Here is a 24339-nt window from a genome sequence, read left to right as displayed (position 1 = left end):
TTTACTTATAAAATTATGATTCATAATGCACAGAACTTGTTTATTTATTTAATATGATATAATAATATAATGAGCGATAACATAAATCTAATATTTATCAAATAAAAGTTAATTTTTAAAATATGCAGCGTATAACGGATTAATAAATGTAGTAATAACAATCAATAATATTGCCCAATATACGTATATATTAATATATATATATACATTATATATATTAATATATATTATTAATACGTATATTGTATTGTCAATTATATCATTAAATATAGCAGCAAAATGGTGGATAAAAACATTTAGTAATATAAGACAGTAACAGAGTAACAGATAAGTATTATTCATCTAATAATATGTATAGACAATAATTTCCATAAAGAGATTGCAAATAATTTTGATTTGGATAAATATGATATTGTGTTAGTAGTAAAAATTACGTTACTCATGCAGTAAAGTGACTCGCATAAATTACATGTTTAAATGGTCTTGTATTTATTATCTATTATAGGTATGTTCGGTGCTAAGAATATTATTCCATTACCACTGCATAAAAAATTGTTCAACCGTGATATGGGAGAAAACATTAAAACAGGAGTGACAAAATGCCTTGTTGTCGTATTTATGATAATATGAATATACTGATTAATATTTATGTAGGTACTATTCTGCAATGTTCAACAAACACTTTTGATAGTTTTATTTTGTTAAATTCTGATATATTTCTTAAGAATATCTTATCTAATTAATTTGATTGTATTATTCGTATACCGATAAGTTTACGAGCTTAGACTTATCTTTTCAGCATATCACTTCTGCCCACTGTTCGTAGTAATCGTTAATACAGCGGTGCAAGTTTTGTCAAACTCTTGTGATTGTTGTGAATAATGATGTGCAGGTACAGTCAAAACAATTGTAGGTACCCTACATTTCATTTGAGAACTTCACTGGGTAAATCAATTATACAAATAACTTACGTATAAACGAGAACACATAAAATACATTTTATTACGTAATTCACGTTATCTTTAAGTTATTATTTATTTAATGTTATATATTATTGTACTCAATTTGAAAATATATGACGTGCACCAGCATCATGGATTATGACTGTATAACAAGTATTAATAATATAAATAATAAATATTAAGACGTATTATCAATAATATCATACGTACACAAAAACACTCACGCAAATCGTTCAAACGAATTTGAACATTCAATCATCTGAAACGTAATTAATTTGACAGATTATAAGGAGCGTGCGCTATTGCATGTAGATAGTCCAACAATATTAGTGTAAGATTTATTATAACACATGGTTCGGCAATTTATTTATATGACAATGTCTGAAGGTAGGCACGTAATATAAATATGGTGGATTAATATTACGAGGACGAAGTTTGTTTCTTTGAAATCATATTATTTTATGGATAGCTGACCGATCGAAACCCGTATGGTTATAATATTATAACCGACAGCTCTGTATAATAGTATAATAGGTAGGTACGCATATTATATAGATCTAAGAATGCATTAAGTATCACGTTATTATATAATAATCCAATATTAAAATATTAATTTTATGATATTCCAATTCGTATAATTTTGGACATCTTTTAATGCAGACTGAAAACATTAAATTCAAAATTAAGAAAGTAATCAGGAGTACAAAATTTGTAAAAATAATCATTGTAATTGTGTTTATAAGTAATTTATTTAATTTTTTAAATATACAGAATGTCCCACAGAGATCTGACATTCAGACAAATGAAATAACTTTTGTTCAAATCAATATTTTAAAAAAAAATTCATAGACACTTGCGCTACATTTTTTATTTTTTAATACTGAAAATAAAAACAAAAATTGATAAAAATTTTTTCAAAATATTCAATATAGCCAATTTGTAAATCTGATTTTTAGAAAAATGTATATGGTAAAAACACTTATTGAAGTCAAATGACTGATTTTTTTAAATATCAATATTTTCGTTAAGTAAATTACGATCTAGTTTGTGTTAGAAACCTTGTAATTTCAAATAATAATAAAGTTTTTTTAAAATATTTTATAAGAACATTTTTAAATAAGTGCATGTTAAAATCTAATTATTTTGTTTATTGTATTTATTTTAATAATATGTGATGTATAAACTATAAATTACTATAATTTACCTAACGAAAATATTGATATTTAAAAAAATTGTAAAAAATCAGCCATTTGACTTCAATAAGTATTTTTACCATATAAATTTTTCTGAAAATCAAACTTACAAATTGGCTATATTGAATATTTCGAAAAAAAAATTTATCAATTTTTAAGTTTTTATTTTCAGTATTAAAAAATAAAAAATAAAAAATGTAGCGCAAGTGTCTATGGATTATATTTAAAAGAAAATTTTAAAAAATATTGATTAGAACAAAAGTTATTTCATTTGTCAGAATGTCACATCTCTTTGGGGCACCCTGTATATAATATAATTATAAATATTATAAATAATTTTATACGCCATATTAATTATAATAGCAAAATATATTTAGTAAATAGTCGAAAATATTTAATTTTCATTAGTTAAAACAAAATAAATGTGAAATTCACCCTATGCAAAATTAAAGGGGTTGACAAAATAAACTATAAAAACTTCCAAGTATCAAAAAATCTATAGAGGACAAAAAAACACAGGAATATTCAATTTTATATTTTTTGATTGCATATTATCTGTGTGTGTACAGACACAACATAATATATCCAGCTTATGTATTATTTTATGTATAATATTATATATTGTGGTAATGTGAAGCTTAAAAGTACGTGGCTCCACACTGCAGGTGCCTACATAATATAAAAATAACAATCGTGGGTAACATACTCGATGGATAACTGATGCAATCAAAATAATGTAGTAATATTAAATATTAACATCATATTATTATGGTGATTAATTTGAATTTAAAATAAACCTGCGTTTTTTCTATTATACTCGCAATTAGTTTATCTTTATTAAGTTTATTATTTCATCTAATTGTGTATACTAACGATAAAAATAAGTAACGTATGTGATAAACTTGAAAGTATGAAATAATGAAACATTATATTATACAAGTTATTCACTAAAAATGTACAAATGAAGTATAACGAATATTTTTCACGCCATTGAACGATTAACCCTAAAATTTAGCCATTGTAGACTTTCTCATTTTATTTTCAAAATAAGGTATGAAGTATGACAATTATCAAGACGAGTAAACTTATTTTATTAAATTAATTATGGATATATTAGAAATTTATTGATTTACATACAAATAATTTTACCACCGTTATTATTAATATTATAGTATCCGCAGTATATTACGGTAAAGTTTATACTCTTTAATCACTTTCTAGACTGCAGTAAATACTCACTGACAGCGTTTATCCCCAGAATACTCGTTGGTGTTAAAATATTGATTTTTTCTTTTATTAAATTTTAACTTTTTAAACAATGAAATAGGTTAGCAAAATATAAAATATTATTCTACAAAAAAAGGTATTAGAAAATTATTTTCATATGCATGGTCTGCCACCATCACGAAATTATACAGTCGATTTGCTCACCGTATATTATATATGCAGCAAGCAAAATTAAATAAAAAAAAATTGATTTACGCAAAAATGTATTTATTGCACAAGTAGGTACTGGTATAAATTATAAGTAATAGTACTTAAAATAATACCTTATAGATTTAAAACACCTAATTTTACCTACCCTGTAGGTCAAAATATTGGACTGGGCAATTTTCAGTAATCTCAGGATTGGCTTGTTATATTGAATAACTCAGGAAAAACAATTTATTTCTATTTACTATGATGTCAGGTAACTAATTGCTTAATTCAATTACATATTATCCTCATCTTATGATCAAATGCATTGCGCATAATTAAATAAATTAGAAGTGAAAAACCAAATCAATTTTAATTTTCTTTCAATCATTCAAAAGTAATTAATTAAAAAAAAAAATAATAAAAATAGTGAAAAAAAAAGAATCGTGCATTGTGAGTTCCTGAGCATTTATGTTGGTATTTCATAATGTTCAATTATCTTAGATAAAACAATTTAAAATAAATAATTTCATATCAACTATGTTAAATATGTTCTAGATGTGGAAATATGCACACTGCACTTAGATGTGCATACATATAAATAGGGCGATGCTTAATAATTACAATATCTACTTGAATTTAATATGTAAATTGTAGGTAAATTAATAATAAAATCTTTAGGACGAGCTTTTAAAATGAAAATTCTATCTGGTGAAGGTATTTTATAAAAATTTCCTTTTGTTTATACCTTTAATATTTGATAGGTAATATTAGTTGTATTTTTGTAGATATACAATATTTAATTCACAGAGTTTTCAATGATATTTTATTTTATTTTTTTAAGATCTTATTTATTTATTTCAGCCAAATCAATTAGAATTAAATAATTACAATGAATTATGCTGATAATAGCTGATACGTATACAAACTGAGTTATAATCTCGTATTTAAGAAACGCAATATATCGACATGTATATGTCTTACAGCTGCGGTCGTTCTATAAAGTTGTGTGACACCGAGAGCGTTACCATTACGTCGTCTTGAAGCCGGGAGCATTAAATATTACAGTATTTTTCTGGCCGATTTCACATTATAGTTTCCATGACAACCAAACAATAAAAAAGAAAAAATTAATGTCATTAAGTTATTTTAAATTAATGTTCTTAGCAAATGATGATGAATAATAATAATAGAATTACAAGTTCACTTTATATAATATTATTACGTAATAGTTTTATTTTTGTGTAAGCCCAATAAATTATCAATGTTGCCGAGAACCTAATATATAAATTAGGTATATTAATAATAATAATAAATAATGATAATAGAATTACATTATATCATAACAATTAAATTATACTTTTTAGACTCTAAGCATAACGATAGTAATTCATAATTTATGATTATATTAATAACTTATCTTCCTATGTCGACTATAATAGGTACATGATGAGTATATAGATGTACCGATGTAATCGCATGGAGTGTGTTGTGTGTATACTCTTTTTCTCTTAATATATATTCAGAAATTCTACCTATTAAAATTCAATATAGAAAATAGACGATGTTTCATGTATAAAACTTATTTACCTATGTATAATATGTTTATAGGTATATGTTACTGTGAATGTCCGCAGTTAGTGAATGCTGACAGTTGCCACTTAATGTCCTCGTACACCAAAATCATTGGTGAATGCTTGCTTATTGATTAAATTTATGATTTTAGTAAACGTTCACTAGTGAATGTTGACATTTATACAACTATATTGGTGAATGTTGGTAATACCGATATTATTTAAATATTTAATTTAATTTAGGAATAACAGAAGGGTCACAATTAAAAAACAGTATCTTATACTATCTAGTACCTATGCTGCAGTATAAAGTATTGTAGACATTGATAATTTTGATAAAATTACAAACATTACATTACATTTAATTACATTACCCAACTACTCTTATTATATCTGGGTAACCTCCATGCTATGCTGTCTTGATATCATTAGTATAGTATTGTCATTCAACGTAACTAGTTATATATTTTTGTTTTGAATAACATTTAATTCAAGCTATTTTAAAAAAAATAGAAAACATGCGGGAACTATTTTTTAATAATTTAATATCAATCACTGATGTACAAAGGAATTAACAAATTTCCTTAAGAGAAGCTTCTACATCAAATTCATTAATTGGTGGGAAAGGATATGTAAGATGTAACTGTAAAACAAAATGTACTACAAAAAAGTGTAGTTGTAGAAATGTTGGAATTTTATGAAGTAGACATTGTCATGACAGTTTGTCATCATGCTGTAATAAGAAATAATATAAAATCATCACAATTTAAAAACCTTATAATAATACAAATATAATATAGTATAATAATAATAATAATAATTTTTTGATTTAATTAAACATAATATGTTGTTTCTATTTTATAATATATGATATAATATTCAACTATAGTACTAGGTATAATATTATATGTGTGAATACGTACCTAGTACCTACCTATGTCAATGTTAAGCAAAATCTTGCTGTGTATGTCAACATTGACTAAAATCCTAACATAAATGTCAACATCCACCAGTAAATGTCTATTTAATTTTGATTTTTCAACATTCACAGTAACGTAGTAAGTTGAGATGTGAAAAAAATTCGAGGTTAATTATCATAAATAAATGTACACAATTATTCAAATAAATGAGTTGTGAATTTCGTTACAATGTACCTAGATATTATTTCATTTTTTTAGTTAGTAGCTGGGACTTACATTTTTTTTTTCATGGGACCAACTTACATACTACCTTTTTTTCCCCGGGACTCAATTTATCATGCTAGGGTCATTTGGGACTCAATCTACCAATCTCGCTTTGTACATAAAAATCAAGTTAAAGATGAATAGTATTAAAATATTACACTATTTTAATTTTATTTACCTACTAATATTTATTTGAATGCTGTTACTCTTTTATAGTATCATTATTTTATCTTAAAATTATAATGGATCTATAATATTACAAAAAATACAAGTAAATAAACTTTTTAATATTTTATATTCCGGGAACGTTCGATTTCTCGCTATAACTCTTTGGAAAATTTCAATCTTATTGTGCATTCCAACTGTATTATTTTAATTTTTTTGCCATATTTTTATAACATTGTGGAACAATGTTGTATAATCATCAATGGCGTGTTTTATTATGACTGCACATTACTTAAAACGCATTAAAAAGATTACTTTTTACTATAATATCACGATAGATTTTGTAGGCAATTGAAGATCTATTATATCTGCAAAATATTTATATTCTAAGTTATGTATATTTTTATTATTACTGCATAAGAAATTAAGTGCTTTGTTGAACTAAATACGAACGAAATTGCTGGTAATCTTGGTGGATTTTATATACTTAATGAAAATATTATATAAATTGTTTTGTTTCTATATTTGTTTTGTTTCAATCTTAATAATATAAAATTCAGCTTTAGATATGAAATGTAAAATTTTATTTTGTAACAACTTAAAATTGTGTAAAAGAAATATATTTTCAAAAACGTAATTGTCTTCTTAATTAATAGATGTTTTACGTTAAATGCATCCGCTCGCATACTTCTATTGACTAGTTAATTGTACAAAGCGATATATTTTTCTGGTAAAAACGTAATTTTCAATTTCATTTAAAAGAATTTTTCTTCATAACTGGGATACTATGTGCTATATAGTGACACACAGACAAAAGAAATACGATATTTTTTATTACTATGTAACATGTATTCAGATTACATAGTACATTTTACATGCATATATTTCAATATGTCACTGTGTTCCATAGGAAATAAAACAAAACGAAGCATGACTGCTGAGTTTCTACTACCGCCTACATGACATTGGTATCAAAAGCTTGGTATTCATTTCACTTTCTTCAGAAATAAATAAGTAATATTTATAATCTGTACACTAAAAAAAAAAGTTACAATAAGCAAATAGGTGAACATAATATTATATTGGTTATGTTGACGTAGAGAAGGGAAGCTATCCAGTGAGAGGTTACTTTAGACGTGTGTTTTGGCTAGATTTTACAAAAACTTTTTTTAAACTAAAAGGTCATGGCACCAACGTCTTTTAAGATTACGAGGTGAGTTTTCGCGGGGGGGGGGGAGGGGGGACATTTAAATGCAAAAACAAATTATCGTAATTGATATTTCAATTCTGAGCGGAGATTTGAGTTAATACTTAATACTGCAATCATATTTTTGTAATTTTTCATACATGCCTGACTGTTGACAAAACTTTATCCTTCCGCATGAAAAAAAATAACTACGACTTTTCATACTATCGTCTATTAGAAATACCCTTTCTGGACTGAATTTCTGATCGTTACAATATATTGAAGCTTTTGAGCACTCTTCCTCACTTCATCCGAATTTTAATTGCAGATTATGGCGATATTAAACGTGAATAAAAAAAAAATGAATAATTTGATTTATTTTACAAAACTGCGTGATATAATATAATAAAATATAATTTTTTAAAACTATAGTTTAATATGAAATATTAAAAAACAAATTGAATAACGAATCATGGAGTTATAAAAATATCATCTAATTTATACATCACTGCCGTATTGTACGGGTCACCCCTATAAAATCTGTTACCATTGTCTGCTTTTCTTCATAGAAAAGTTTATTATTTTTTTACCTGAGGCGAGTCCCACGATCCATATGATAATAATGGCTGTTCTGGCACGGCTGGTGGTAGATTTGAACTTTAAAGGATGACAGATGGCATACCAACGGTCGATGGAAATCGACGTCAGCGTCATTACTGATACGGTTACGGAGACGGTCTGCATGAAAAAAAAAAAAAAAATTACAAATTGCTGAATAAAATATAATATACAAATAATAAGTATTATTATTCCGAAAAACGGAAACCTAACCAGAAACAACATCAGTCACCATTAATATAATACAAATATACGATCACGTGCTTTAAACATAATAATATATTGATAATTGATATGATATTATTAAATCAAGTACAATCAAGTGGATATGTATACTGTAGTATAAATTATTTAATACCATTCGATAATACATGCCGTGATCATTGTTACATGTTATTATTATACATAAATAATATATGCATTTTAAGTCATATCAAGATATCTTGAGCAGTATTCTAACGTAGACTAATAATATGTATAACAATTTATTAGTTTCCTGTATTCTATTTTTCTTAAACCCATTCTAATGTACCTATGTTATGTCATATACGCAACAACAAAAACCCACCTACTAATAATCTTTTCTATTTGTCTCCCACCAGAGTTGTTTAAAGTATTCGCACATCGGTTTGAATTAACATAAAAAACTAATTATTGGGTATATGTTTCATCAAAAGAAACTATACAAATTCTAATGAACGTGGTTGCAATACATTAATATTTTTTTGATATTTTGCAGGTAATGAATTTCGCTCTGCTGTACAGCAGGTTACAAGTGGGTTAATGCAATGGATGGTATAAAATTTAATGATATAATATCATTGCATACGAAAAACGATTCTGAACGTAGACGGTTTGTGAGTCAAGAATATTTTACACTATATTAACTATATTGTTATTATTTCAAAAAAAAAAAAAAAAGTTGATATCTATAAAATAAACTTCCAAATTAGTCAAATCAGATTCATTATGACTTACTCAGTTATTCATAGTATATTAAAAATACGTACACTATAAATTATAAGTGTAAGTCATTAACGACATATAAATTACAATAAAAATATAAATTTTAAAGTATACTCTAGAAATTTCAAGTATAAGCAAATAATATTTTTAAATTACGACAATATAACAATATATTCTTGATCATTTACTACCTATGTAACTTCGTCCAAATTTGAACTTAAAAGGTATATAAAAATAAAAACTGTGATTGTATAGTTTTTAGATTTGTTTTGTTAGAGAGTTAACTGCTAAAGTTGAATTTTGTTTTACATTTTCAAACCTTAGATAAAAAAAGTTAAAGTTTTTATGCATTTTAACAATAAATAATTTTTAAATTTTAAATTTAATAAATTTTGTCGAAATTTGAATTTTAAACGGTTACAAAAAAAAAAACGTCCATATATATTTTAATATTTTTTAATTGCTATTATATTCACTTATGGGGAACCTTGTATAAAAATGTATACATTTTTTTACCCAACGATAAAATTCTATTGATGATAATAGAACAAAAAACTAAAAATATTGAAAATGTCACATGTTTATAAATAACTTAAATATTTTTGAAATGTTTTAAAAATTTTATAAAGTATAGAAAATGCCAATATAATCATTCAGTGAAAATGTCGTGCATCTATGGTCGTCTGTTTTCAAGTTACACTAATATCCAAAATCAATTTTATCAAAAACCGATTTTGCGTTAATAGTTCCAGTTTTTCTTATTATTTTTTCTTTGCATTTATCGGTGCTTTTGAAAAAATTAGGAATTCCAAATTCGACCTCCCCAGTGCAATAACTAAATTCACTTTCCCATCAAAAAAGCTACTGAAGTTGAATATTGAAGCATAATTTGGACTATATATCAGTGATGCCTAACCTTTTTTGTTCGGCGTGCCACTAAATATAAAAGTACGAATAATCCCAATCTTAATCTAATAATATAATTTTGTTATACATATGTGTACAATACATATAGCGTATATCTAATCTTTTATTGATTATTGAAAAGATTATGGATTGAGGTACCTATACATTGTAGATACATACAACGATCAGTCTGCTCTTCTAAGTGCTTATAGGTAATAGCGATCGTAAAATTTTTATTTAAAAATGTCTGACAGAAAAAATCGTAAATATAATGACGATTGATATAGTATATATTGTGTTCACACACACAAAAAAAAAACATACATTATTGTAAAATCAATACATTTATCGCTCCACTCAGAATATAAAATATTAAATCAGAAAAAAGTTACTGATTGAGAATTAAGAGGATGATACACTGTTTTTTTTTGCACGCATAAAGACTTTTCGAGGGAATTTATTTTCTCCACTGATCTACCAAACTAGGTATTATTAGACATTATAGCAGGAAATGTTATTATTTATTTAATTACAACGCATATGTTGATTGTTTAACTGAAGGTTGGCGAACCCCATTTTCTTTATCCTTTACTATACGCCTATATGTGTAATTAATATAATGATACCTAATCGATAAATGATTATTAGACCTAACCTTCGTTTGCTTTAATTCTGTCGACTTTTGAATATATTTGTAACTCTTTATAAAAATCGAAATCGGGAAAAAGTAATAACTTCAGTGATTGTAGAGTGTATAACGTAATTTCTACGTTTGATATACCATTCGAACGTGATATTATTTTCATATATTCCATCTTGTATGTCAAAAGTGTGTAAGTATAATATATAAACAACGAGTAGTCGATGATAAAATATTGTAATTTATCACCATTCATTATTTTAGAAAAATGATTCGCATAATCGCGGATCTGTTAGAAGACTCACACACACCCTCGATGATACTGAAAAATTTCACAGGTCGTATCATCATTTTCATCGGTTTTACGATGAATAGAATTCCACACACAATAATGTGCACGTTTGTGTGGCGTAAATGATGAGAACGCATTTAAAAATAATAATCGTCTTAAAAAATTAGGTACCTCATCAATTTATAGGGTTGTTATAATATTATCGTTATTATTATTCACCACCCCCTTCCCAGTCTATATATATTGAGATGCGCGTATATTATTTTGATATTTGGTTCGATTGAAATATTGACCGAATTTACGCTTATATATTTAATAATAATAATAATGTTTCACAGAAACGTAATTTATTAAATACGAATTTCGTTAATATTTTTTAATAAAATAACTAAAAAACACTGGATTTAATATTACTCTTTTTCCTAAATGTTATACATTTTCTGATAATAATACACACGTTGTTACACACATCATCACACGTACATAATTATTAGTATAAATTTGATTATTATTATAAGAACTAAATAATATGTTAATTATTGTTATTATTATATACCTGCAGTACAATTCAACATTTTGGTTACCTTTGTAAAATTGTATATTATGTTAGAAAATAATATAGTACCTATCATAATATAAAAACAAATAATAGCGGTATCACACTTTTAGGTGATATATTAACATGAATTAAAAATTAAGTTCACGTCACTTTTATATGATATATAGTTTTTTATAAGTAATTTAGAATTTAAATGGTTTGAATTTGTTATTTTTTTTCTTTTTGATTGAATTGTATTATTTATCATATTACTAAAATACTAAAATTAAGTACAATATTGCAATAAATTATTTACAGACGGCACTCCGTGTAGGCAATTTAGATGCATCTATATTGCTTGTCAGCGATTTTGAATACTTGACCCATCATAATATAACTTGTGTAACTTATTATTCTAACATATTATTAATGTCGATATCCTTAACAGACTTTCAATTATTGAATTATGATTATTCATTTCTAGATATTAACTTCTTCTAAATTCTCCTGTCGTGGTACTTATAGCTATTTCAAAAATACTTATCACAAACTTATTTATTTTCAAAGCTGGGGATTTTACTTGCAAAAATAAAAAATAATGCTACACTACATAATCGCAGTATTAATATATTTTTCTTAGTAAAAATCTTTATTTTCCATATCAATATAATTTACTCGACTCGGCCGTGTAGCTCTTTGACGTGTATACTGCGTGTTATCGCTTATCGGTGAACGATAAATAACTCGAGCATAAAACGTTAACCTCCTTGAAGAAAGGTTGTATAAACATTACACATATTATCTGATATAAGTATAGAGACATTGAAAGCTAAATGATTTGGACGCGGATACAACCGCCAAGTTTCAAACACGTAGACACACACTATAAAGTATAAATACAATGGCTTTGAATTCAATATTAAACTTTATCGTCCTTCGCGGGTGACTATTTCATTTACGGCATGACAGCTAAGCCGCTTTATTGTAGATCGTGGAGAAAAATAACAATACATCGCGAATACCTACCTACATTGTACGTTATATAAATCCAATACAATATAAGTGTGATGCACAAGTGCATACATCTGTGATGTAACACACCAATATTCAATATGACGTACCATATGGATACACATAAATCAGTAAATAATGTTATTACTATAGTTGTACAAAAACAACGACCTCGCTATAATAATATTACAGCTATAAACATGTAACGTGCGTGCGTGTACGGCACGATTATATTTTGATTTCCTCGAGTAAATATAACCAAAAATATGGATTATAAACTGGACATACCACATAATATCATGATAAAAAGAATATTTATTTATTTAATTTCCTTACAAAGATGTACTAGCATGGCCTTATTGAGAAAAACTCATAATATGACAATATTATTAATATTTAATACAGATAAAAACGCACCGTTGACGTATAGGCATTGCCACGTGGTGACAATAAATCATAAGTGCACTCATATTAGTTAATACTATATTATAATGGTATTATAATTAACACCATAATCGTAAAATCAATTATGTTATATATATAATGAGGTTTAATTATTAAATGGTTGCAATTTGCCTGGCTGACAAAATCGAATTATTAAATTATTACGCGGATGCTGTACTTCTGCGTGTAAGTAGGTACCTACTTAATATTTTTGACTGGAATTTTAAGATTACCACAGAACAATAATTAAAAATTAATACAACTATACGTTATGTGCTGTGTATTGTTACGTGCGACGAAAATTACTACATGGCTTATAATAATTTACATTGTTATTATTATTATAATTGAATTAACTCAAAATCTGGCCTCGAGACCATTTATGTAACACTCATGCATATTTCGTTGAATTTACACAGAATTGTTCGGCCCGTGCGGACCAAGTAAAATGGCCTTTGAATACTATTGTCGTTCCGTATAATATTAATATGAACACTTTACCGTCAAATGTTCACATACAAACAACCCCCGCACTTATTCTACCCTATGTAGTGAATATTTAATATATTTTGGTGAATTACACGCTTTTTGCATACATGACAATATATATTTTGTGTATACGTATATTTTTTGATGTTAGCTTATATATATATAAGCATTTATAATTGGCGACCACGGTTATATACGGTGAATTTGTGTAGATTACCACTGCAGAAAAAGGGTAGTCTTCGGCTTTTTGCGGCGCAACACGTGATCGTAAATCACCTCACCACCGCCTAAAATAAAATTCCTGTTTGATCGCACATAATATAATAATTTATACACACTACAAAAACAAATATTTTCATTCATCCAAAAAGCTACTGAGCGCCTCACGGTGGCCTTTATCTAGCATAATACTATATTTTAATTTTAGGGCTGGGTTTTATATTTTGAGATGTTTTTTACGACCACAGCAGCGATGCATGGCTTATATAATATATTGTGTAACAAAATAAAGTACAAAACAAAAACCCAGACCGGACACTAGGACCTGCATAAATCATCGCGTTCGAATAACGATTCCAAGTGGACCGTAACAGCGGTTTAGACCACGCTTGTTGCAGACATTTCTTCAATGTTCCCGATGGTCATTGGAACAGTTTTTCCTCGAACTCAACTATCGAGTAACTGACCCTCTTCAAAGTATTCTCTAGATACAATTCTCAATGCATAAATTTACTTTGTTCACTTATATATATTAAATGGAAAAACTACTAATATTGAATTGCTTTAAACTATGGTCACTAAAGTGAATTTATATACTTAGTGATGTATTGTGGAAGTTTCAACTCAGAAATCAAATTTATGAAACATGGACTAAAATATGCTTCGTGTATATAGGACTTAGAAAAAATCTGGAGCATTTTATATAATAATGTATTCTACAATTATTTGGTATATTTGTAAAATTAGTTTTCCAACTGTGGCTATAAGTATTCAATTTACATATTCGAATTAATGTGTCGATTTGTGTATATAACTATTAAAAAAATTCCATTAATTACCTACCATATTTGTTTTGCATTGAATACAAAGCATAAAAGTCTAATTATCAATGTCTACCCGTAGATAACGTTTTATTTCTCATAATTTTTCTTAATAATGCATTTTTCATACTTTTTTTCTTCTAACCGAAATTATACTAAGCTTCGGATGATTGAGTGTTGGAATATAATTTTGGATCCATACAACATCATCCACGATGATTTACTGTCTTACTGATCAACAATCGTTGCCAAGTTGTCGTCATCGTCTGATGAATTCAGCATGCCAGAAATATCTGTTCATCGCCATCCATTAACCTCAAATCAATTTTCACTTCTGTTTTTTAGTATCGATAGTTAAGTAGTTCAGTAAATCATTTTGGGAAAATATAAATCTGCGTCCCAAATACCATTATCCTTTCAAGCTTAAATAAAATAGCCCATTGTTTCAATGAATATTGGTCTTTATTTTTAATAGTGTGGAACAGGTAAATTAATCACAGTATATATAGCTTACGGCTTACGACGCATACTTCACAGAAGGTATAATTAAATTTGTTCAATATAATGCTAAAATCAATATATATTTTTCTAGTTATTTTACTTATTGGTGAAGAGAACACTTTTTGATACAATACACAAATGATGGCGATTATTATGTACGCGTTTAATTTATTACCGTGCATTAATGGACATCCGTTTCGACCCGTATTTATTGTACACTCGTCCATTTATTAAACAATTATGTATAACAAAACGGATGATACAAAATTTATATCGATAAAAAAAATTCCGTTCTTAAAAATATTGTATTGTCGAACGATAGCTTGTTTCAAATAAAATATCTAAATTAAATGGCTGCAGCAAATACCAGGCATTGGTTGAGTTTTAAGTTACACCACTAGCGATTGGAGGAGGAAACATGCATTTTGAAAATAGTCATAAAACAATATGTGTGAATAAAAATATAAGTACTTTTAGCTTTCTTATATTGTCCATTTTATAATGATGTATTCGAATCTAAATAATAAATATCTGATCGAACATAATATTGGGTGACAGTTATAACAGTTATAGATACTAGCGAGAGTCCAAAAATCGATTTCCATAACCAGTAAAACAACATTCTAGCTCCATTCGGTTATTTTTTAAAGTGAAAACTGTTCAAATATGTCATAATTATTGTTTGCATAAAAAAATTGTGAGTTTTGCGTGTAAAGGGATTTGAAAAAATATGTTGCTGACTCGTGCATACACCCACGGAACGTTTCGTATAAGATAATAATATAATAACGCTATTTTTCCTTTTCATGCCCGACAATTAACATCGGTAATGTCGGTATTGTTATTATATAATAATAAAAAATATATATTTATAAAACGTTAACGCGTTTAAATTAAATCAGTCATAGACATAATTTAATATTGTTTGAAATTACAAAAATAATTAAATGCAAATCAAGTGTATATAGAGTGGTTCTTCAACGCAACGGACATTTTATTAATTATTTTATATTAGTCTGAACTCGATTTCATGGTACAACATTATATTTTTTTTTTTTTTTTTTATTGAACTAAAAAAACATCAACAACAAAGGTTATTAGTTTTTGTTAAGATACAATGTTAAGGGTATTACAATGTTTATATGATGCTAACTACATATGGTTACTATTTAAGTTAATGTTACAATTTTTTTTTTTAATCAATACGTTTAAATTTTGTTGTATAAATCCGATCCTTTGAGAAAGGCTATCATGTTCGATGTGGTCTCGTTGCTCGGTCCCAGAGCTCCATACAAGTTGGGTGGAATGTTGTATTTCTCCATAACTTCTAAATATTGATAACACTCTGTTATTCAACATTATATTAAATTGTAGTTTGAGAAATGTAATAGAGTTACATCATTGGTATATAAAATATAATATAATCTATTCAATGACAACATTTATCCACACATTTTAAAGATGCATATTGATTGAATTATATTTATATACATATTAAATTCAATCATCAGCATTTAGAAACTGCTGTATTTTTATGTACTGAAATGTACCTATATATGTCAGCGTTAAAGTATTGAATGGTAATGTTTCATGAATTTTAGTTAAAGTTTGTACAGGTATTGGATTTCGATAACGTAAGGTGAGATTACGTCAATAATAAGTGATGATTAAATCTAACTCAAAGTCCCGGCCAATTTATTATTTCCGTTGTGGTAGAACTCCAGCTATGTAATTTCTTTGTTTCTCATCCAGTTGTTTGCATTACATCACATCAAAGTTATACGTTTAACTCATTTAATAGCTGAAGTACACGTATTTTATTTTTTTTTTCAATTTTGTTCAATATGGATGAAATAATAGTTCTTATGAATCAAAAATTTGAAGAAGCAATTGAAAAATCTATGTACAAAAAGTTTAGTGCTATTTAATCTAGGTAGTGAAAAATATTTGAATTTGATATCTGACGTAAAAAAAAAATGAAAATTAGAAACACCCAAACCCGTGATAATACGTTTGTGAAACATTGCGATTTGATAATAATAAATTGCATTGAAACAATAATTTATCCTTTTAATGAAAACAATTCTTATTTCAAAATATACGCTATAATATTCGATATGTTTGACATTTTAAACAATATTCATAAGTCAATTGGACATGGAGAAAGAGACCGTTAGTTATTTGAACTTAATAAAAATACAAAGAGTAATACCCAAATTGATGTGAAGTTCTAGCATCAAGTTCAAGTATCTATAAATTTGTGTACGCCATGTCAACAGGAGAAAAAAATTTTAAAAAAGGTACTTGTAAAACCTATGGTTTTTAATGATTTTAATATAGTAAAGTTGTTGTAAAATTGATCTTACAGATTTTCAATTGCAACATGACAGCAATTTTAAATTTAAATGTGTTTATGAAGATCGTAACATTTTTTATTTTAAAACCCTTAATTTCAAAACGAACCAACAAGTCACTTGTGTATTGTTAGATAAATAATATAAACCAAGTTTGATAAATAATGCAGATAATATAATTGTAATGTCATGTTAAAAACAATGTATACACAAAAGTATAGATTATGACTATATGGCTTATATTGTTTATAATTTATAAAAGATGTATCCAATCTTATTGAAAATGTACATAATCATAATTATCCAATTTAACTAGTTAAATTTAAACACTTTAACGATTCATAATCTGTACCTAGTTGTAATTTTGTATAATATAACTATTTCTTCTTTGCATTTTCTAGATAAGCTATGATTTGAATGTAAACACTTTAACTAAAAAAGTATTTTATACTAATAGTAGTACTATAAAATAACTGGATTAATACTTTAATGGTAACATATATATTAATATATTATTATATACGTATTTTACATTTTTACGTCAATAAGGTGTTGAGTTTTAATGAAATATTTATTTAAGAATCAAGTCATTATAAAGGCGGAAAAGAAAATTGCACAATAATACAAGGAAACTTATAGCTAATTATATTATAATGTAATAATTACCACGGTTGTTAAACTTTAATCATTATTACAATTATACTTTTATAACGTAATGGCTGACGGGACCTTAAGTCTAACAATATAACATAATGTTGATGAAAATATTGCATTTATAATACATAATATGCTTAATATTAAAACATATTTCTACTGATTAATATTTATCAGTTGCTTACACTTGACAAATTATATGATATAAAGGGATTCTCCGAAAAATATATTGTTGTTAAATATATGAACAACGATAATTAATAAGTAATTGCTGTATATGCATATATAGCATAACAGCCCGTATTCATCTGTGAGCTTATAATATTATACTACCAGCTGATTCCGTCCACACGTTGACCGTCAAAATTGCCAATTCTTATAATATTCAAATTCTGTTCAATTTTACTCAGATATCTTTGATTGGTTTTGTTTTTAACTCAAAGCGTTTACGTATAACAACAGTTCCTAGTTTCCTACATAGTTTAACGGATTTTAAATACCTAATATGAATAAGCGTGTATAGACGCATGGACCGGGCTTTTTTATGAGTATGGTAAAATTTGGTTTATATTTTGTTATGCTAATTAATGGTATGTTCGTAGAGATCATGAATATAGTATTTATCGTGAAAGTGTAATAAAATTAAATATATCTGTGTGTACCACTATAGTCTACACACCAATAAATTGTATCTAGATACGCGGCGGTAGCGTGTCAAACCAAGTTGTAGCTAACAGAACTGGCGAACAACACCATGTGTAATATTACACGAACCATTTGGACTCACTTTTATCCCCCTTATAACTCAAAAACTATTTCACATAAACATGTCAAATTTGACTCATATATTGAGGTTTTTGAGATACATATGTGCTCCAAATTTCATAAACACGCCTCAAACCGTTATTTAGACATTAACGTCCAAAAATCGTAATTTTTATCACTGACTGACCTATAGATTAAAATTCTAACCCAGTTCCAGATGACCTAGAAAGTTAAAATTTGGCATCTAGATAGGTAGTTGGGTGGATACAAAGGAATAAATCACAAACTTATACATTTTTATCATTCTATAGGTAATAATTTTTTAATGAATTGACTTTATTATAATTTTTCAATCAATCAATAATTGATCTATTCTATTTAATTTTCAATTTTCAATTAATATTATTAGGAACACTTAAATTACTTATAGTGCCAGTAATTTAATGTAATGTAATATAAGAACTAAATAATCACCACTCAAAATTATATGTTGACTTATATAACTCCGCTAATCTTTACCGTGTCGCCACGCCATAAAATACGGCCAGTCGAATAAGTATCGATATTGGCGACCCACGTGACGCAATATACATAACAAAATATACCAACTTCATACTTGGTAATATTTTTAGGTAGACTGACGTCTTAAATCAGTATCGTATTTCGTAATTTGTCATTGTATTTTGATTTATTTTTGTACATTAATTTTGTGTAAAATTGTACAGTCGATCGAATGGCACCTCTTTCGTTGATACACTGCAAGAATTTGTTATCATAAGTCAAAAATATTTTTAATCATATAATTTTAGGATATTTCATTTGGCAGATCATTCCCTCTATATTTCTGTATAAATTTCTACTGCACCATAGGTTCAAATAACGCTTGAGATTTACAGTGGGTTGAAAACTTACTATTTTAATATTAAATAAGCTTAAGAAAAATGTATGAAATAATTTGTGGATCTATTGAAATTTTTGAAACTGCTTATTTCTCTCAATGCCTCTCCTATTTGTGCCTACTTTGAACATAATAATAACACATACCACAATAAAGCTTACCGTTTTAAATCAAATTTGAATTAATATACGTTTATTAAGCGGGGGGTGGCGTTTATTGATTAAAAAACATCAAAATATCATCGTGAAGATAAAAATAAAAATAAAGATAATCAGCAATATATTAGCTATTGAAAATGTGATGTATTATGTTTCTTAGTTTATCTTATATAGCTGGTTTTCACTTAACGTGTAGAGTTAGTTGAAAAATATTAAACGATCACTATAGTATAGACACTCTAACATATGTATAATATACTTAAATACTTCCAAATTTCTCAAGTTATTTTGCTGACAATTTAAAACTGTCACATAATAAAAAAAATGTAAGTAACCTTGAATAATGTTGTAACTGTTGTGAAATTTGAAGTATGACAAAATGACATGTTTAATTACAGTTTGTGTTGATTTATAATTAATAATTATGTGATTTGGGGTTAAAAAAATATAATATTTAAAGTTAATATTTAAATATCTCATAAAAATGTGTATGAATTCCCACACAGTCTAAATGAATAATTTATTTTAATTTCCATAATCTTTTTTTGTAAATAGGTAATTTATACATTTTATTCTTTTTTCATAATTTGTCTACTTTTCGTTTCCTGATTTTTCATTTTCCTTTTTTTTTTTTAATATCCTGAAACCCATTTTACATATATTTAAAAAATACTCGAGTTTCCATCATCTGAGCAGTATTTGTGACCTTTTTTCGGAGAAGCAATTTATTTACTTGGAATTATTATAAACTACATTTCATAATATACTTACACCAATAGGTACAAATATTCCTGCTATTGACAACAAAAGCTAAATCTATAATTGTTATCATTTATAATTTCAAATTTATGACTGATATTTCTATGGAAATATTTATGTTCAAAACCCAGTATAAAAAATAATTTCATCTTATAAATACAATATACAAAAAACATTGTGGATTGCAATTATTGGATTGCTCTATGATTTGAATGCCTCCAGTATTCGTTCATGATTATTTAAGGACTATCCAAGGGAAAATTAAAAAAAATGTTATTGTGAAATATTGTAGAATGAAAATAATTATGAATTTTGGTAATGTTGATGACATTGATATATTTGAACCAAATTATCCTATATTATTATGTTTACCGGATGTTCGTGGAAGAGCCCAAGTAGAACTAAATCAGTGGTGTAATTATGAAAATTGTGCTAAACTGTCGAACGATTTTGAATGCATGTGTTGTTTAGAATTTGATAACGTAAAAAAATTATGGGATTCAAAAAAATGTGTTACTGCTACTGCTTCCTTTGAAAAAATTATTTTAGATGAAGAAGTATTGAATATTACTCGGCAACAGATAATTATGAAAACTAAAAATAAATCAAAGAAAAAGCAGTTGAGCGCATTAGTATAGTGCTGAATAAAACGTTAAGATATATTTGTTATGTTCAGTTTACTTATTGGGTTGATTCATGGACTTTATTGGGAAAAGGTATATTTAATTTAAATGTATTTACGCAAAAATGTAATTACCTCCCATAATCTAAGAGAACATTACACTTTTAATTGTATTTAAAATTATATATTATAGCCTATACTTAGGAAAGTAACTAGTTACATTTTAGTACAATAGGTAACTATATTTAATTATTTTTAGGAGTAGGAGTTCCTGCATGTGTTATAAACAAAATAAGAAATAAGTACCCTGAAAAAGATGGATTGTATGTTGGTTTCAAAACATCAAATACATATTTACCCTCATGATTTTATATTATATTTACAATTATTATTATTATTTTTATTTTTATTTTTTTTTTGTAAGGAGAACCCGCGGCAACATAGGCCATTGGGTGTGGAGTGGTACGGTAGGGATTATTTTTGTATGTTTGTTTGTAGATTTTTAATTGGGTAGGGTTGTAACACGTGTTTGTGTAAGTGTGGCAAGGATATGTTGCTAAAAATCCCGGGTGGTCACCCATCCGGCAGCTAGCAACTGCGGCCGGTACGTACGCTCAGTGCGTTTCCGCAGATTGAGCGTACGACCGCGCCTCACCAAGCCACATTATTTTTAATATATTCAATAAATAATCATATTAGGTAAAATAAATTTTAATTTAACCTGAAAAATAATATATGATTAATGATTAGGTTCATGCGTCATTTAAAAAACACTATATGTAACGATCGAATGGAGTGACGGATTATAGTATTTTTATCAATTCTCAATTTTTAAGTATAACAAATACTAACGATTTAGCTTTTGTTTATTTTTTCCATGGATAGTATTTTAATAATTTTGAGAATGCCACTATTCACTAATTAAGTCAGTTAACCATGCAACTAAAATATTACATAAAATAAAACAAATTATATGTGTTATCATGAATATATTAATCTATTTGACTACTCACCCGTGGTAACTGATTGTAAAATATCATGTGTTGTATTAGGATTTATAATAGTTTTTTTCATAACTTTTTTTTCAAGCCTCAGTTTTGGTTACATGATATACGTACGTCATACATTACATACTAAATCTGACGTCGGATAAAGTTTAATAAAACTACGTGCATAAATCCATAGATTATTACAAAGGATGTCAAAGTCAGATATGAAAGAAACACGCACGAAATAATATGTCGTCACCTTGTTAAGCTATTATGTACCTTATATGATAATATTTTAGTGAATAAAATATCATTTTAAAATATGTGAAAAAAATCATCTACTATTAATTGTCTAACAAATTAATTTGGCAGAAACCGTACAATTTATGTTACTGATCGACACAGCCCAAATTTTAGGAAGTAAAACAATTGATTTTCATAGTTTTTGAGCTAGGTATAGGTAGTAGTGTTAGTTTATATTGATATTATTTTATAACTGTTTAAAATTTTCTGTACACTTTGTCAGTATATATATTTTGGTAAAGGTTGTAAACTGTAGATTTATTTGAAAATGTAACCTCAATAATGTTTTTTTGAAGGTGAGATACCTAGATTTAAATAATATCAACTAAGTAATAAAAATATATTAATGAGTAGTAGCTTGATAATGTTTACATTGTTATAAATGATGTGTTCGAAATTCAATAAGTATGCTTGTAATTTGTATGCTAATTAGTAGAAAACAATATTATGGAAAGATATTTCACTCTTGGTCTGTAAGAGGTTAGGTTAGGTTAGGTATTTTCACATTTCCCCCAATCGTTAAGTCCATGATCCACCACTTATCAAAATGGATATAAAAGTACTAAAATACAATAATACTCCTTGCCATAAACTCATGAAGGTTAGGTTAGGAAACGAAACTTCCAAAATTTCAAATATTATATAACACGCCGCGTAGCGAACAGTATATAAGTCGCGTCAACGCGTCCTACAGTCACGAAACGTTTAGTTTAAAAATATTTATTTTCCAGACGGAATTTATAAATCCATTTTTGTGCCTGTATATTTTTCCGGCGGAATTTAAGGTATTTTTGCTTGGATATTTTCCCGGGCGGAATTTACCATAGATCTAATTTTTACCTGTTCATTTTTTCGGGCGGAATTTACAATCTCCCGAGTTACGTTACGTTTGTACGATTTTTGACCTACGGTGATAGTACGGATTGATTTATAAAGCGTTTATAAATATCATATACATCTTGTTTGACATAATATAGACTATTATAATACGTATGCGTACAGCATTTTTTTCTAACCATCTATATGCCATGCGTATGTAGACCACACATAAATCGTCTATTTTTATCCGGTTGTTTTTCCTGTCTGTGAATATTTACCATAATATTATAACGAAATTTAATCGTATTGTTGTACTGCAGCAACAAAATTCAAACTTTTAAATTATAATACATATATATATTATATATATTATTTTTATTACTTTCGTATGACGTGTGCGCGATCACCATTAATCACTGTGGCACGACTACCACAACCTTAATCCATAAATACATGTAATAGCGTACCTACGTGTAATGTAGTTACATAGGTACATACTGTAACTAGTGAGTTGACTTCTACGAAGACACAGTGATAAAATGACAATAATATAGTAGATCGTTTTGGGGATTTATAGTTCCTTTTTTTATATCTTATAAATACAACTTACAATCAGATACGAGAGATCATATGCAGACCACGAACGAGAGACGACTATCGTACGTCATAAGTCGGCAGATCAACAAGTATTAAAATGTGCAAATGTATTACACCTGTTGATGTATAGAATCTATATAGTATATAGGTACAATGGTGAAATAGGCAAAATTCTTAAAGTGTAGTGGGCGGCGGGGTTATTACGTTCTAAGATACTTTTCTTACTTTTTAATTAGAAAATTAACTCTGTAGGTATAGAAGAAAATCAGCATAAATATGCACCTATATGTTTTTAA

The 24339-nt window shown here is 27.0% G+C and overlaps 1 protein-coding gene across 1 annotated transcript in view; it reads right to left on the bottom strand.

Moving 5' to 3' along the window:
• Positions 1-24339, bottom strand: part of LOC107163072 (orexin receptor type 2-like) — a 161829-nt gene that overhangs the window by 37558 nt on the left and 99932 nt on the right. The window contains exon 4 of the mRNA XM_089223806.1: positions 8271-8418. Coding sequence (XP_089079932.1) covers positions 8271-8418 — 148 coding nt within the window. The remainder of the gene's footprint in view (positions 1-8270; positions 8419-24339) is intronic.

Source organism: Diuraphis noxia, unplaced genomic scaffold (genome assembly GCF_037042655.1).
Source record: "Diuraphis noxia isolate RWA-SAM2 unplaced genomic scaffold, SU_Dnox_SAM2 contig0003, whole genome shotgun sequence".
NCBI classification, from domain to species: domain Eukaryota; kingdom Metazoa; phylum Arthropoda; class Insecta; order Hemiptera; family Aphididae; genus Diuraphis; species Diuraphis noxia.
This window is presented reverse-complemented; position numbering and strand designations above follow the sequence as displayed.